This window comes from Globicephala melas, chromosome 5 (assembly GCF_963455315.2).
Source record: "Globicephala melas chromosome 5, mGloMel1.2, whole genome shotgun sequence".
Lineage (NCBI taxonomy): Eukaryota > Metazoa > Chordata > Mammalia > Artiodactyla > Delphinidae > Globicephala > Globicephala melas.
Window position 1 is genome coordinate 107,457,233 of NC_083318.1, and position 15,071 is coordinate 107,472,303.

Sequence of the window (15,071 nt, forward strand, 5' to 3'; positions counted from 1 at the left end):
TGAGAGAATTCAATACTATGTTAGGACACACAGATCCACTGTTACTTCGTGGGAACTGTGTCGTCGGCTTTCTTCTAATTTAAAACCTCTCTGTGTTTCCCATATTGCCTTATAATTCCACCTTTAACAATAAATATTATTTTACAGTGATTCCAATAATAATAATTTAAGTTCTTTTAACTCTCTGAGACAAGGTTATTGCTATAATGATCCTATATGCTAGATTCTGAAAGAATGACAATTTCAAACATTGTTTTGTCCAAATAAACCACTGAAACATTCCTCAAATCTCAATGTCTTGGATCCAAAACAACACTAAAGAAAACGTTAAAAAATAAAACTTCTTCTGGGCTTCCCTGGTGGTGCAGTGGTTGAGAGTCCGCCTGCCGATGCAGGGGACACAGCTTCGTGCCCCGGTCCGGGAAGATCCCACGTGCCATGGAGCGGCGGGGCCTGTGAGCCATGGCCGCTGAGCCTGCGCGTCCGGAGCCTGTGCTCCGCAACGGGAGAGGCCACAACAGTGAGAGGCCCGCGTACCGCAAAAAAATAATAATAATAAAAATAAATAAAATTTAAAAATAAAACTTCTTACTTTTTCATGAGCCTAACACAACTCTATTTACATATTACATCACACCATATACTTTACAGTTACAATCATAGAGTACAGTCTAGCTTATATTCTACTATTCGCTTGTCAGACATTTCTACATAAGCACCATAATTGTAACTTGGAAGAACTACTTAATATTCTACTATGCTGATATATTTAAATTTATCAAATCCTTTTTCGACTGTTGAGGTTTTAGGCTGTTTCTACTGTTTCTGCCGTTATAAAGATGCTGCCAAAAATTTTTTTTTGCATATACCTTTCCTGGAACATGAATTACAAAGTCAACAATATGAAAGTCGTTACCTGGGAAAAAATTTAAAGCATACTGAGCCAGGACTGCCAATCCCAGCTCTGTCCTCAACCTCCACCAAGTAACCCAAATTCTAAGACCATTCTACAATTTCTAAAATAAGAATAATTACCACCTGCCCTGGTAGTAAATCTGTTGAAGGTCATCTGGTTGATGTGGTGAAAAGGTGAAGTTAGACAAATCTTAGATATTACGACTGGAGATATGCTATTTGGGGCTCTTAACTTGGGTGCCCACTGACTCATCTACCTATGAAAAACTCTGGGGGCTGCCCTCAATGTACCAAATACTAAGGTGATGCCGAGATTATGAAAATGAAAAAGAAACAGGCCCGGGCCTAGAGAGTCTCATGGAAGAACAGTGGAGGGAGACAGCCCGGGACACTAAATGTGAAAGCAGCTTTGAACCAAGCGTCGTGGGACCAGAGCAGAGACTGGCCTGGGAACCTGGAGAGGAGGTGATATCTGAACTGGGTCTCAAGGGACAGAATTAGAAGTAAAAGTGGAGTCAGAACGGGGGAAAAGCTTATGAAGGGGAGACAGTCTGTACAAAAGGATGGCATGGTCTAGCAGTGACGGGAGGTTTGTGAGGCCAGAGATGAGAAGAGCAGGGTGGTACCCCCGAGGCTGGAGAAGAAGCTGGACCCAGGTGACGAAGGACCTTGTAGGCCAAGCTTGGGTGCTTGGGCTGGATCCTGCAAACAACAGGGACCCAGCAGTGTAGTGACCAGGGAAATAACGGATAGTTTTGTTTAAGAAGACATCACCAGCATGCGCAGCAGGTGCACCGGAGGGGAGAAAGCCTGACTGGGGGATAATCCAGGTGCCAAATGATGACAGGACTGCAACAAAAGCAGAGGGACCTCAGATTCTCACTCAAACCCACTGTCACAGTGACGTCTTGTCTGCTAGGAACGCTCACTCCATAAACGTCAAAGCAAATGAAAAAGAAGGACTAAATGAAAAGGCAAATTAATTCCTCATGTCTGCCCCCTCCTTCCCCTGAGCAGACACACATGTGCAGCAGAGAGGCTGCAATGCACACCCTCCTCTCACTGAACTCAGCCCCTGCTAGAGAACTCCTGGCCAGCAGGAATTTAGACAGAAGACTAGTCACACAAACACTCTCGGCTTCAGCAGAAGAGTGAGCCACTTAATCCAGTTCGACTGAGCAGGAAAAATGCAAAAGTAAGATATGGATGGACACAAACAAAAAGGACTGGAATGAGCTCATACTACAAAAAAACTGAGATAACCCAACAACAACCTAGTTTATTTCACAAGAGGGACACATTTTTTTTTGTTATTCCAAAAAAACAAACTGAGGTCTTGAACCAAGTACAATCTCTATGACATTATAAATAGTCACACTCTTTTTCCCCCTATCCATAGAAATAAGATCAAATAAAATGGACATATTTCATCTGACCATTTTCCCTAAATGTATGCTCTTTCAGAAAAGGAGGATGAAATATAAAACAATGCCCTTTCCAGGGGGCTTTAGTAAAGTTATACTCTGTGACCTGGGGTTGGGCTCTGTCCTGGGGCTTTACAGGTGTTCATTTAGCGATCCAACGAGAGACAGTGAGCTCAGTGGAAGGAGCACAGGCTTGGAAAAAGACAGACAGCGGGAGGAAACTGGCTTTTGACCCTCATGGAAGTACTTAACTTTTCCTCCAGTTTGTATCCCTAGAATAAATCCATGGGTTTTTTTACTAGCATTATTTAAATTTGATTTTGTCATAGCTAACTGAATCTTTTAGCAGCTCAGGAGACAAGACCAAGTGCTGCCACAGTCCCTCTGTGTGAGGTATCATGCGGTAAGCTGCAAGGGTAAGTGAGCCAAAGTGTTCTGATTACATAACTTTCTAGTTGCTACCTTAGGAAGCAATTTTAAGTATGTGTGAGCAAAGGCCAGTGACAATCCCCGTATCTGAAAGACTCAAGACATACTCATTTCTGCCTAAACCTTCTCGCTCTTTAGCTTTCTACCAGATGCACTTTCCAGCTCTGTTCTGGAGAAGATTCAGTCATGAGCACTCCTTCCCCCACCCTCCTTCCCCGTTGAGAGAAGAGACCTCTTGAACTCAGCACCCACCCCAGATTATGGGTTCTGGACCACGGGCAAAAGGTAGACAAAAACACGGGACAGAAAGAATATCAAAATAAAGATACTCCTTTCTGGAAAAGGACAGCCGGCAACCTTACAGCCACTTAAAACACAACCTGAACGCATTTTACGTGTGCAGTTTAAATGCGAAAATATTATAGTCAGGATTTTTTCTGAGGAATGCCATAATTATTTCTTAAGTTTAAATTTTGTAGGTTTTTGTTTTTGTTTCTAGGTGTAGTAAGCCTTGAAAAAAAGACTTTAAAGTTTCTTTTTCTGAATCACTGTAAAAATGAAAGAAGTTTAAACAATTGCCTTTTAAGAAATATTTTTTGATATTTAGACCTCTCAATACTGGGTTCCAACAAAAGATCAGTCAAAAAAATTGAGTTTTACCTTCAAACTCTGAAATGTATTCTACATTGTCACGTCATAAGAGCAGGGACACTGTGCTGTGTTCACTGCCCTATCACTTCCTGGAACATTCAAGAAATGACATCTAATAACTAACTGTTGACTGACTGATGGGGGGAGCTACGTTCAACAGGGGCAGCCTTAGACAGTGACTTGACTAAACTCATAGATCCCAGTATAAATGAAAATGGAGAGAATCTACCATTGGGAACAGAGCTGAAGCTGAGACAGTCAAGGAGAACGCCGAGACACTCCAATGGGGGAAGAACTGTCTTTTCAACAAATGGTACTGGGATTACTGGAAATGCATACGAAAAGAATGAACTTGGATCCCGAGCTCACACTATACACTAAAATGAAGTAAAAATGGGTCACAGACCTCACTACAAGAGATGAACTATAAAACTCAGAAGAAAACACAGGAGTAAATCTTTACAACCTTGGACCTTGTTAGATTTGACCTTGTTAGATTTGACAATAAAAGCATAAGCGACCAAATAAAAAATAGGTGAACTGGACTTCATCAAAATTAAAAATAAAAAGACAACCTAAAGAATGGGAGAAAAATACATACAAATCATGTACCTGATGAAAGTCTACTATCTAGAATATATAAAGAACACTTACATCTCAACAATAAAAAGACAAATAACCCAGTTAAAAAATGGGCAAAGGATCTGAATAGACATTTCTCCAAAGAAGATACAAAACTTATCAAAAAGCACATGGAAAGACACTCAACATCATTAGTGATTAAGGAAACACAAACAAAAACCACATGAGGTATCACTTCACACCCACTAGGATGGCTATAAAAAACAAAACAACAACAAAAAAACAGAAAATAACAAGCTTTGGCAAAGTTGCAGAGAACTGGAATCCTCATATATTGCTGGTGAGATTGTAAAATGATAACACTTTAGAAAACAGTTTGACAATTCCTCAAAATGTGAGACATAGAATTACCACATGACCCAGCAAAATTCCACCCTTACATACACACCCAAGAGAACAGAAGACATACGCCCACACAAACTTGTCCATGAATGTTCACAGCGACATTATTCAAAATAGCCAAAAAAACTAAAACAAATCCAAAAAATGAAACCAATTGATAAATGTTTAAACAAAATGTGGTATATGCCTACACAATGTATCATTTGGCAATAAAAAGGCAGGAAAAACTGATAACATGGATGAAACTTGAAAACACTATGCTAAGTGAAAGAAGCCAATCACAAAAGACCACACAATTCATTTACATGAAATGTCCAAAATAGACAAATCTATAGAGACAGAAAATAGAGTAACAGTTGCCAGGGACTAAGGCAAAGAAAATGTTCTAAAATTAGACTGTGAGAGAGTGGTGACTGCTGCACAACTCTGTGAGTATACTAGCAGCCAGTGGGGGTATACTTTAAGTGGGTGAATTTTGTTGTATGTGAATCATATCTCGATAAAGCTGCTAAATATAGATAAAAATGCAAAAAAGGAAAAAAGAAACAAAACAGAGTTTCGTACCAGCTAAAGCAGATACAAGAAAAGCCAAGTCACCGCCGTCGTAGGGGGAGCTGGCCGAAACTCGCCTCAGCCCGAGTTCATGGGCCCCTCCAACGGCAGGCCCCGGGCTGGGCCGGGAGGATACGGAAAGCCAAGTCAGGTGGCCCTCGCTTTCGTGGGTCTTAAATTCCACGAGTGAAAGAGAGAGTGGCTAAGTAAACACACCATGTGGGCGTGGGATTATTTCACCGGATACCCGTCCTAAGGGGGAAGGAAGTCAGTTGTACTGCGGGCCAACCGAGGTCTGGAACTGAATGGGAGAGACAGCAAGATCCTTGGAGAACTCAAGATGAGAAAGGAAGGATGAAGTGAGGGTTAACTGTGAGAAAAGCTGGGGGAGGGGCGTCTGGGGAAACGGCAGGCACAGAGGTCCAGGGGCAGGAGGGAAAGAGGCAGTGTGAGCAGCAGAGGGAGGGAGGCGGGGGAGGGACGGCGCCAGACCGCGCAAGGCCTTCCAGCCACACGAAGGGTTCCGTTTAAGTCCTAAATCCTACGGGAATGCATGGAGAGCAGGTGACTGACGAGGTCCAACTTGCATTTTGGGGAAGAGGACTTGAAAGGGCTGAAGCAGACGCTGGTAGACCAGTTAAGGGGCTGCTACAGTGGCCCAGATGAGGATGGCCTGGATGTGGGGCAGGGCAGAGGGCACCACGGCAAGGACGGGATCTGCCAGGAAGAGTGGATGGCAGGCACGCTCTCATCACACCAAGGCCTCTGAGGCCCTTTAATTCCATGTATCCTTAAATTAACAGCATTAACTAAGGTAATCTGAACACCCGCCTCGGTTTCAATGCTTTTATCACCACTAACATGGCACCAGGCACTCAAAGCTCTCAGTCACCAGAGAAACCTGGCCATTCCCAGCTGCCCTCCCTCTCCCCCCCGCTGAAGGACAGCCCCAAGATAAGGCTGAAAGTGCTCACAGGAAAAGCCCTCGCTGTCAGCACATGCAAATTAAACTTTCTCTAGGCCTTCCAAGCCCTTACAAAATGCAGGTCAGATCACAGCAGTCTCCAGCCTAAAACCTTTCAATACAGTCCCACTGGTTTTAGAACTTAAACCAAATCCAAATTTGCAAATAAAAAGAAATCTTCCTTAAAATCCTGAGGAAGGGCTATTCCATTTTATAAAAAAATGGAAATAGTATGTTAAATCCCTAAGAATGACCTATTGGGTGGCAAAGCACCCAGGCATTACATTACAGGTAAATTAATTTTGCTTCTCTCTCCACTGGAATGAGAGCTCCATGGAGACAGAGGTGCCAGACTCATGCCTGGCCCAGAGCAGAGGCGCAGTGAAACTGATGGTGAAGGAAAGCCTAGTTACCATGACCTAGAAGAAGTCCGAGCAGTGGGCTTTAGTTATTCATTAAAAAGAAAGGGTAGGGCTTCCCTGGTGGCGCAGTGGTTGAGAGTCCGCCTGCCGATGCAGGGGACGCGGGTTCGTGCCCCGGTCCGGGAAGATCCCACATGACGCGGAGCGGCTGGGCCCGTGAGCCATGGCCGCTGAGGCTGCGCGTCTGGAGCCTGTGCTCTGCAACGGGAGAGGCCACAACAGTGAGAGGCCCGCGAACCGCAAAAAAAAAAAAAAAAAAAAAAGAAAGGGTAGGTAAGGTGGTAAGCTTCACAATATGTTGGGTCAAGTGCTTTTGGAATTTCAACAGTTATCCACAGTTGCAGGGAAATATAAATAATCGAAGGGAAAAAACGGCCAACCCTATAAGCGATTAATGAAATACGCATTAAAAGAATTTTAAGGTTCCATTATATACCTACTAAGACATTGAAAACATTTCTCTCCCCTGAGCCACACCCAGGCAGGACTCATGGTAGGAGGGCGGGGAGAGGGAAAGACGCTTGCAGGAATGTCATTACCAGTGACCAGGGAGGGTCTGGCTCCCTGAAAAGCACCCTGGCGAGATTAACAAGCCCTATAAACCGGTTGGTAGTCTTTAACTACAGAATCCTCTTTACAAAATACACCCCAAGGAAACACGTAGTCCAAAGGAGAAATAAAGAAACCTGTAAAATATGTACACGGCCTAATGGTAAAAATAATGAAAAACTGGACACCCTGCAAATGACCAACAACAGGACTAAGCAAACTATGGAATATCAACACCGTCGACTATACAGCCGTTAAAAAGAAGTATACGGATTTCACTGACACTTTACATACATACATTATCTCCATATGTACCAGGATTCTTTCCAAAAGCGGAACATGTTAAAATCCCACTTCTGACTAGGTAAAAAGGTCTGTCTGTACTCTGTGTAAGACACATAAATGTAGAGGCTACAAAGTTTGGTATTTATCAGCATTCAAAATAAATGTCCTACGAAAATCACCTGTGTTTGTGAAAGCTGAACGCTCTGGACCTGTGGAAGCAGAAAGTAAGCATTTGGTAGCTGTTTTACGGACCCTTCTGCAGAGATTCTGCGAGTGCCAATGCCAGATACCTGCAGGGAAAAAAAAAAAAAATCTATTACTTTTGAAACACATTTGACATCATGCTGAAATACCTTTCCAAAGGAAATCTGTGTTCATCAACTTGGTCGTCAAGACTATTAATCCAATTATTATATTTATCTTTGTCCCCAAAAAACAAAAATGCAACCAAAGTTGCTGTACTTAAGCTGAATGTTCCTCAATGCGGCAAATCTCTTCAGAAATAGACAACTTTTCTGATATGGGACCACGAGTTACATGAAATCCTGTAAGAATTAGCCACCAAAGCGATAGATCTTGGCACTTAAAAGAAAGATGTCACAGATGCCGCTTAAGATAAAGATTCCTGACTATTTCTGTGACCAACAACAAAATGACTCCTCTCACTCACTCCCCAGTGCTTTGCCAGAATAGGGAGCTCCCTGGGAACGGGCCCCCAAGCATGCAGTCCGTGTCCCCAGAGCAGAAACAGTCCTGAGCCCGGGAGAGGAGGAAGCAAAACCCCCAGGGGCCGCCCTCACAAGCTTCCTATCCCGGGACTGCTGGAGATGAGCGTCGTGAGTTTTGAAACCCCATTATATTTTATACTAGAAAACCGTCGGATAGATTTCTCTGTTTTGTTCTGATACCCTTTCGAGATCCAAGGTGCATTCCAGCCGTGCACTCTGCACGAAAGATGGCCACCTGGCCCGTGAGGCAGAGGAAGGAGGAGGGCTGGTTAGCTAGACATCAACTAAGCAGCCTTATACTTGAATGACATAAACTAGGTGGCAACATTTCCAAAAGGCTTTTCTTTAACACCCAAACTCCTTCATTACGTCAACAGCCAAATTATATGACCAACAGAAAAAGCTACTTACGTGATAAGAAAGAACTCCATGTGAGGAGGTATTAATAAATAAAGAACTTTCAATGCTTCCTTCTTCAGTAGGTAAGAAAATAATTCTGAAGGACGTTTTCCCCATTGCTGGAATTACCTGAAAGAAAGCTACCTCATTAGCCACTTGGAATGGACCCTCTTTGACAAATTGTCTTTCACAGACTTTCTTCTTGACAATTCCTGTTAACAGATATTTGCATATTCTTGCACCCTTGATTTAGCATATCATGAATCCCCGAGAATGTCCAAACAGATCAATATCCAACAATCTAAGAGAAAATATCAAAGAACACACCGCAGACTTAGGGCAAGACAGCTTTCACCCCGAGTGGAGCCACGTGCCTCATACCTTTCCTTTATCCTCCTCTTCCTCCCCCATGTGTTCAAGGGCCTGTGTCTAACACACTTCCACCTCCACTTAAGTAAAGACAACCACCGGTGTACCGACATGTTGCTACTTAGTAAAAGTCAGGGACGGCGTTTATCTGGATGGACTGTCATGATCAAAATACTGGGCTCCCCCTTACTCCACTTCCTGAGTCCCAGTATTAAAAAATAATGGGGATAGTAAGGAAAATAAACTCTAGTAGTAACCTGGATCTTCATTAAAAGTTAAAGACCTTTTAAAAGTTTAAAAATTAAAGTTAAATTGAATTAGTAAAATTAAGACTATTAGGGACTTCCCTGATGGTCTGGTGGTAAAGAATCCGCCTTCCAATGCAGGGGACGCGGGTTCAATCCCTGGTCAGGGAACTAAGATCCCACATGCTGCGGGGCAACTAATCCCACGCACCACAACTACTGAGCCCACGCACCACAACCAGAGGGAAGCCCGCGCTCCGCAACAAAAAGCCCGCGCACCACGACGAAGAGCCCGCTTGCCACGATGAAGACCTGACGCAGCCAAAAAAGTAAATAATTTTTTAAAAAATTAAATTATATTAAAACTATTAGAAGATCAGGGTTTTGAGCTCTGTGTTATGGTGCATATTAGCTTCACAAGGAACCACCCACCCCCCCTTAGGCCTGAATTTAGAAAAGAGTCCTAACCATCCTAGCATGCTCGCCAGGTGAAGAGATCACCACTGTAAACTTGTACTAGTTACTAAATGCTTCAGCACTGATAGTCACTACGAGACAAGTAATATTAAGGTTCTTTAAGTATGAGAAAGTCGTATTGAATACACATGCATTACTACCTAGTTTAAATTCGTTAAACTTTTTTTTCCCACATAATCAAGAGCCACCAAAATTATGAATCTGAACAACTGAAAAAATAAATGCTAAAGCAAACACATAGAAGGAAAGCGTCTGGGTAGCAGAAAAAGGGGAGACAGGCAACAGAAAGTGAACAAACTACAGGCAAAGAAAGCAAGAAAAGCTGGCAGCCCGCCACAGCACAGCTTCCAAGACGCGTCCACACTCACCCTGCAGTGAACGGGAGGCACATGGAAATGTCCCGCAGCTGTAAACACGGAATTCACCACGACCTCGCTCTCCCTGCTAGGGTTATACGCATAGAGAATCTTTGCTGCAGGGTGTCCCAGGAACCTAGGAAGGGAACAAGGAAAAAACGCAAGGGATTGTATGGTTATAAACAAAATCATCCATCCATCCATCCATATATACACTCTAAACCCAGAAAGCTGCTGAACTTCATTACAAAGTTAAAAGCAACAATCCTAGTGTTAATAAAGCATTCTATCCACAACAGTCAAAAAAATTTTTTAATCCTTTCTTTTACAAGACACTCACGCCAACCCACAGTAGCACCCCAACTGATTTTTGTATTAGAAGAATTCAACCCATCGAGGCCATTGAATGCTTCCAAAAAAACATCTAGGGGGAACTAGGTATCTGTCTGACATGGGTCTCTAATGCAAATGGAAATATGTTTAGATAAGAAACCATACTCATAGAAAGAGCCAGTCTTCTTAGGGTTCATTTTCTGAGTAATACATTTAAAGATACTTTTGGGGGGAATGGATTTCAACTGGCAAAGAGACTGTGTTAAGTCTTATAAAAGAAAACTTAATTGTTAAACACCATTCTTCCGAGAAAAATGAAAGCTCTGCAGCACTTTCTAGCTTTGGCTGGTATCCATTTAAAGCATGAGTCTTTCAGAAAACTCTAATGAAAGCTTTGGCTCCTCCATCCACAAACATGCACACAAAAGTGTTATACATACTTTCAAAACTTTCCATGACCCTCAGAGTTAAGAATCTCTGCTCTTCAGCAAATACCCTAACTAATGGAAACCTTGATGTTGAATCTTTTCCGCAGGGCTCTCCATCTGCAAGGTGGGCTCTGACAAAGGAACTTCAAGAGGAAAGGGGCCAGTTTCTAGCCCAGCTGCCTGGAGCTACCTGCAATGTTCTCTCGAATCCTTTACTCTGATTGCTACTACCCAATACCAAATTCACTCCAGTTAAACCGTGTTGTGATAAATAGAGAGCCAGCAAATATTTCACTTAAGTCATCTTTCCAGTTTTAACACCCTCAGTGGCAGAGGCCCAAATAAACGGTCCTCTTTAGTATGGCCTAGAAGTGAAACTATATTCTAAATACAGGAAAAAAATCATCTACATTATGTTTGTGTTTTTCTGATTTTGTTCCAATTTCGCTTATATTAAAAACTAGGGGTTCAGGGTTTCCCTGGTGGCGCAGTGGTTGAGAGTCCGCCTGCCAATGCGGAGGACGCGGGTTCATGCCCCGGTCCGGGAGGGTCCCGCGTGCCGCGGAGCGGCTGGACCCGTGGGCCGTGGCCACTGGGCCTGCGCGTCCGGAGCCTGTGCTCCGCGGCGGGAGAGGCCGCAGACGTGGGAGGCCCGCTGTACCGCAAACAACAACAACAACAACAACAACAAAAAAAAAACTAGGGGTTCACAGTTGAATATTAAAAAAAAAAATGTGCTTTAGGAAAAATTAAGTGCATGCTGTTTCTCTTATATACAATATGATTTCCAAAATACTGTATTAGTGTCATCAAATCCTTGGAATTTTTCTTTCAGCTTTTCCTTCTACTTTTAATCACAAGTCTTAGTTGGAGACTCAGTATGTCCAATATGTATTGTAAAAGTCCTTAACAGCCAGTTACAAATAAAATACAGTAAGTGTGATTAAAACATTGATTTTTTTTAGAGTGTTCTTAAATAAAACAACTAAAAATTTTTTATACTATCATAGCACCTCAGAAAGCCCTGTGTCAGGAGTACTAGGCTCACATCTGCCTTTTCCCTCAATTAAATTAAATAAATAAGAACTTCCATGATTTTAGGTTTTACGTGAATAATATGAATCAATCAGCAGTTATTAATACTTATCCTCAAAGCTTTTGTTTCCTTCACATAATTGGAATACAAGATTTTTAGTTTCAAAGGATACAAACGTCTCCCCGAGAAACACCTTAAAAAATAAGACCACAAAACTGCAATGTAACAGAGCCCAGTGGCTGTGTCCACCAGAAACCTCACCAGACCTAACAGAGAATGCTGGCTGAAACCTAGTCACCACAGTACTATTTTTATCCTATTTTTTTTAATTCTATTTTTAAAAGTGTTATGAGGATAAGAATTTCCTTCACTAGTGACAACTGGAAGATACTCTATTAATTTAATACTAAAAAGAATGATTAAAATTTCTTATGAATGATTAGCATGTTTAATCTCAGGACCAGCAGAATATTAACCCTTAACATAAACCCTAAGAAGTAGGCAGGGGGCAACTGAATAACATGATCCTGATTCTGCATCCTAGAGGGAAACCAGAACTCTGAGAAGGAATGAGGTTTGCTCAAGGTCAACGCCAAAATAAACAATAGCAAAACCTGACCTAGGGCAGTGAAGAAACGAGAACTCTCTGGTTAAAATGTGTACCTAATGCCTATGGATGAGACCGTTTGTTAGATGCAAGGTAAAACTTGACTAATTTTTTTAAAGTGTTCTGATTTAGGCTATATTTTGTTATTATTGAGTTTTTTTTTAACTTCAGCAAAAATAATTTATTCCCATAACCATATCCTGGATCTCAATTATGAGAAAAATAGCATGGTACATGCTGGCTTAGAAATCAAAAGATTTACTCTGTCACTTCCAGTAAAATGACCTTGGGAAAACTGCATTACTTCTCAGCAACAAATATCTGAGCATTTGTAGTACACGCTCCAATACAGAGATATTTGGAAATGATTCTCTCTCTTAGACAACACCTACCTCCAATATCCTTCCAGGATTGCGGTTAAGACTCAACTCACAAGAGACAAGATTGTGCTTTAAGAACTATAAACTACTACATAAACAAAACTGAATTATCCAAAGGTGATTCAAGTCTAAAACTCAGTAACCTTTTCAAATCAAGAACTTTAAACATTCCTTTTCAACATGCTTCCGGCTATTAGAACCAGAAATTGATGTGCAGAGCTAATTAACATACACAGATAATGCATACATACATCCAATCATGTGCACTGACGACTGTAGGATATTTTTATATGACTGAAGAGCAAATATCCTATGGACAGCCAGTGTCCCATGAACTGGAATTGTTATCCTAATCTAAGTGTATTTACTACTATCCATCTTGTTATATCTACCGATCTGTAACATACACTTTAAAGTAGGTTCTGCACTGAAATTTCTTTTTACAATACTTTTGACAAAAGCAAAGTGAACTCAGAATTTGAAATCAGTGAGGTTTGATTATAAAACCTCATTCTTTACCTAAGAATAAAAATATAAAAATTCAAAAACAAAAAAGTAGGCGCCTAGACTCTTGTAAAATCAGCAAGCTCCCTTCGCACTTTTATCACTTCTTCCTTTTACAGACTCTCCTTAAAAAGCTCAACAATGTGCTTTTAAATTTAAAATTCATTATTCTTCATGGCAGCTCTGATATTTTGATGATCAGAAGGAAATGGAAAGAAGGAAACCAGATGAATAAAGGAGAGCACACCAGGAGACCACCACTAACTCACCCCAGATGCTCTCCTAGCACCATGGTTATTTCACTCACATAACTTTTCTTGTAACTGAAAAAAGTTCTTCATAAAACTGAAGTGATGTTCCAGGCTGCTGAAACAAGCAGAGTTTTTAATCCTGAAACACTCTTTTACTTCCACCTCGAAATTCTACTAACGTGAAATTACATCTACTCAGTGCAGCAAAATTCTGCGTCCAGGGAGTCTTAACACTTCATTACAACCAACATGAGTCCTGAAGTTCCCTCCTGAGCACAGCTTCACCCTTCTCTTCCTTAATTTCTCTGAGTTCCCAGATCAGTCCCTCAACCGACACTCAGATCACATCCCCTTCATCTCATGGTTCTCAACAAGATGTACTACAAGGAATTACAGCTTCCACGCTGTCTTCCCCACTTAACTTGTTTCCAAAGCCTCAATCATAGTAACTAATGTATGTACAATTTTGAATCCCAAAGCATAAGGAGCAGTAAAAACTGAGTGAATAAGTGAATCTAATTTTAAAAATTCAGAAACCATCAATATGTAGAGTTTTTCGTTATAAAATATCCTGCTTTGTTTCAGAAAAACAAGGACTTACTATCGACTTAAATTATACGGTACATTCATTAAAAACTAACGAAAGGGCTAGAACAACTCTTACACTCTCCTTTTCACAAAAATGTTCCTTTTAACAAGTTCTAGGATCAATCTCTCTTGATATTATCTATATATTTAAAATATATTTAACATCATACATAAACATAAGAGATATCCTGAAAGCAAAGAGTGTAAATAATAAATTACTAAAAATTATAAAGAGAAGATACTTACTGAACTCCAAAATCTAGAACTGATGGCTGAAAATGTAAAGCTTTTCCACTAAATAGCTTGTCTGAGAAGCTAAAAAAGACAAGACAAGACAGATTAATTTTTGTTGTACTTTTAAAATTTGAATGCTGAGTTAAGAGGATATACTTAGGCCGATAGCTCTCATAAGATATAATTTTACTCCCTTATAAAGGAGTCAGAACTAGATTTTAAATGTTAAAGCTGAATTATTTGAAGCCTAATATAATTCTACAGCTGCAAAAATTTAAGATACTCTTAGATTATGGTTAGTATAACTTCATACCAAATATATAGATTCTATAAGCATTCAGATAAAAAATGGAGATAGATTTAATTTTTAATAGGCTTCATTTCTGGGGGAATTCAGGAAACATATCTATTTTCACAAACCCCAAATCAAGAAAAGACACACAAGGGCGGGAGCTGAGGGTCAGGGGTTGCAGAGGGAGGGAGCTTCGGCCTCCACATTCGTTAGACAAGTTGTAACAGGGAAAGGATCAGGAGCACAGCCAGGGTTGCTCCCAAAGGCTGAAACCATCACCAGGTCTGTATTTTTAAGATTAACAATCAAATAAAATCTCATACGGCAGGTCATATTTTCAGCAGTTGTTAATCATTACTATGATTTCATTTTCCTTCAGAACCAAAAGCCAGAAATTAAAATACTAAAAAACATATAAAGACATTAAAAAATAAGCTATAACAATATATACACATACTTAAAGACTTAAAATACAAAATATATGTAAAAATATATATAAATATAAAATATATACACGTGTGTGTATCAAGAAAGTATTAACTGTCATACGACATTTCTTTTAAGAAATTCTTTTTAAAAAAAAAAAACAGTAGGTCCTTGTTGGTTATCTATTTTAAATATAGTAGTGTATACTTGTCAACCCCAAACTCCCAATCTATCCCTCCTCCC

The 15,071-nt window shown here is 40.7% G+C and overlaps 1 protein-coding gene across 3 annotated transcripts in view; it reads right to left on the reverse strand.

Moving 5' to 3' along the window:
* The window catches only part of TMEM131L (transmembrane 131 like), a 159,942-nt gene that overhangs the window by 72,912 nt on the left and 71,959 nt on the right, over positions 1-15,071 (reverse strand). For all 3 annotated transcript variants that reach the window (XM_060299665.1, XM_030878277.2, XM_060299666.2), the window contains exons 4-7: positions 14,123-14,191; positions 9,762-9,885; positions 8,315-8,431; positions 7,355-7,465 (exon numbers count right to left, since the gene is read on the reverse strand). In XM_060299665.1, the coding sequence (XP_060155648.1) occupies positions 7,355-7,465; positions 8,315-8,431; positions 9,762-9,885; positions 14,123-14,191 (421 nt within the window). The remainder of the gene's footprint in view (positions 1-7,354; positions 7,466-8,314; positions 8,432-9,761; positions 9,886-14,122; positions 14,192-15,071) is intronic.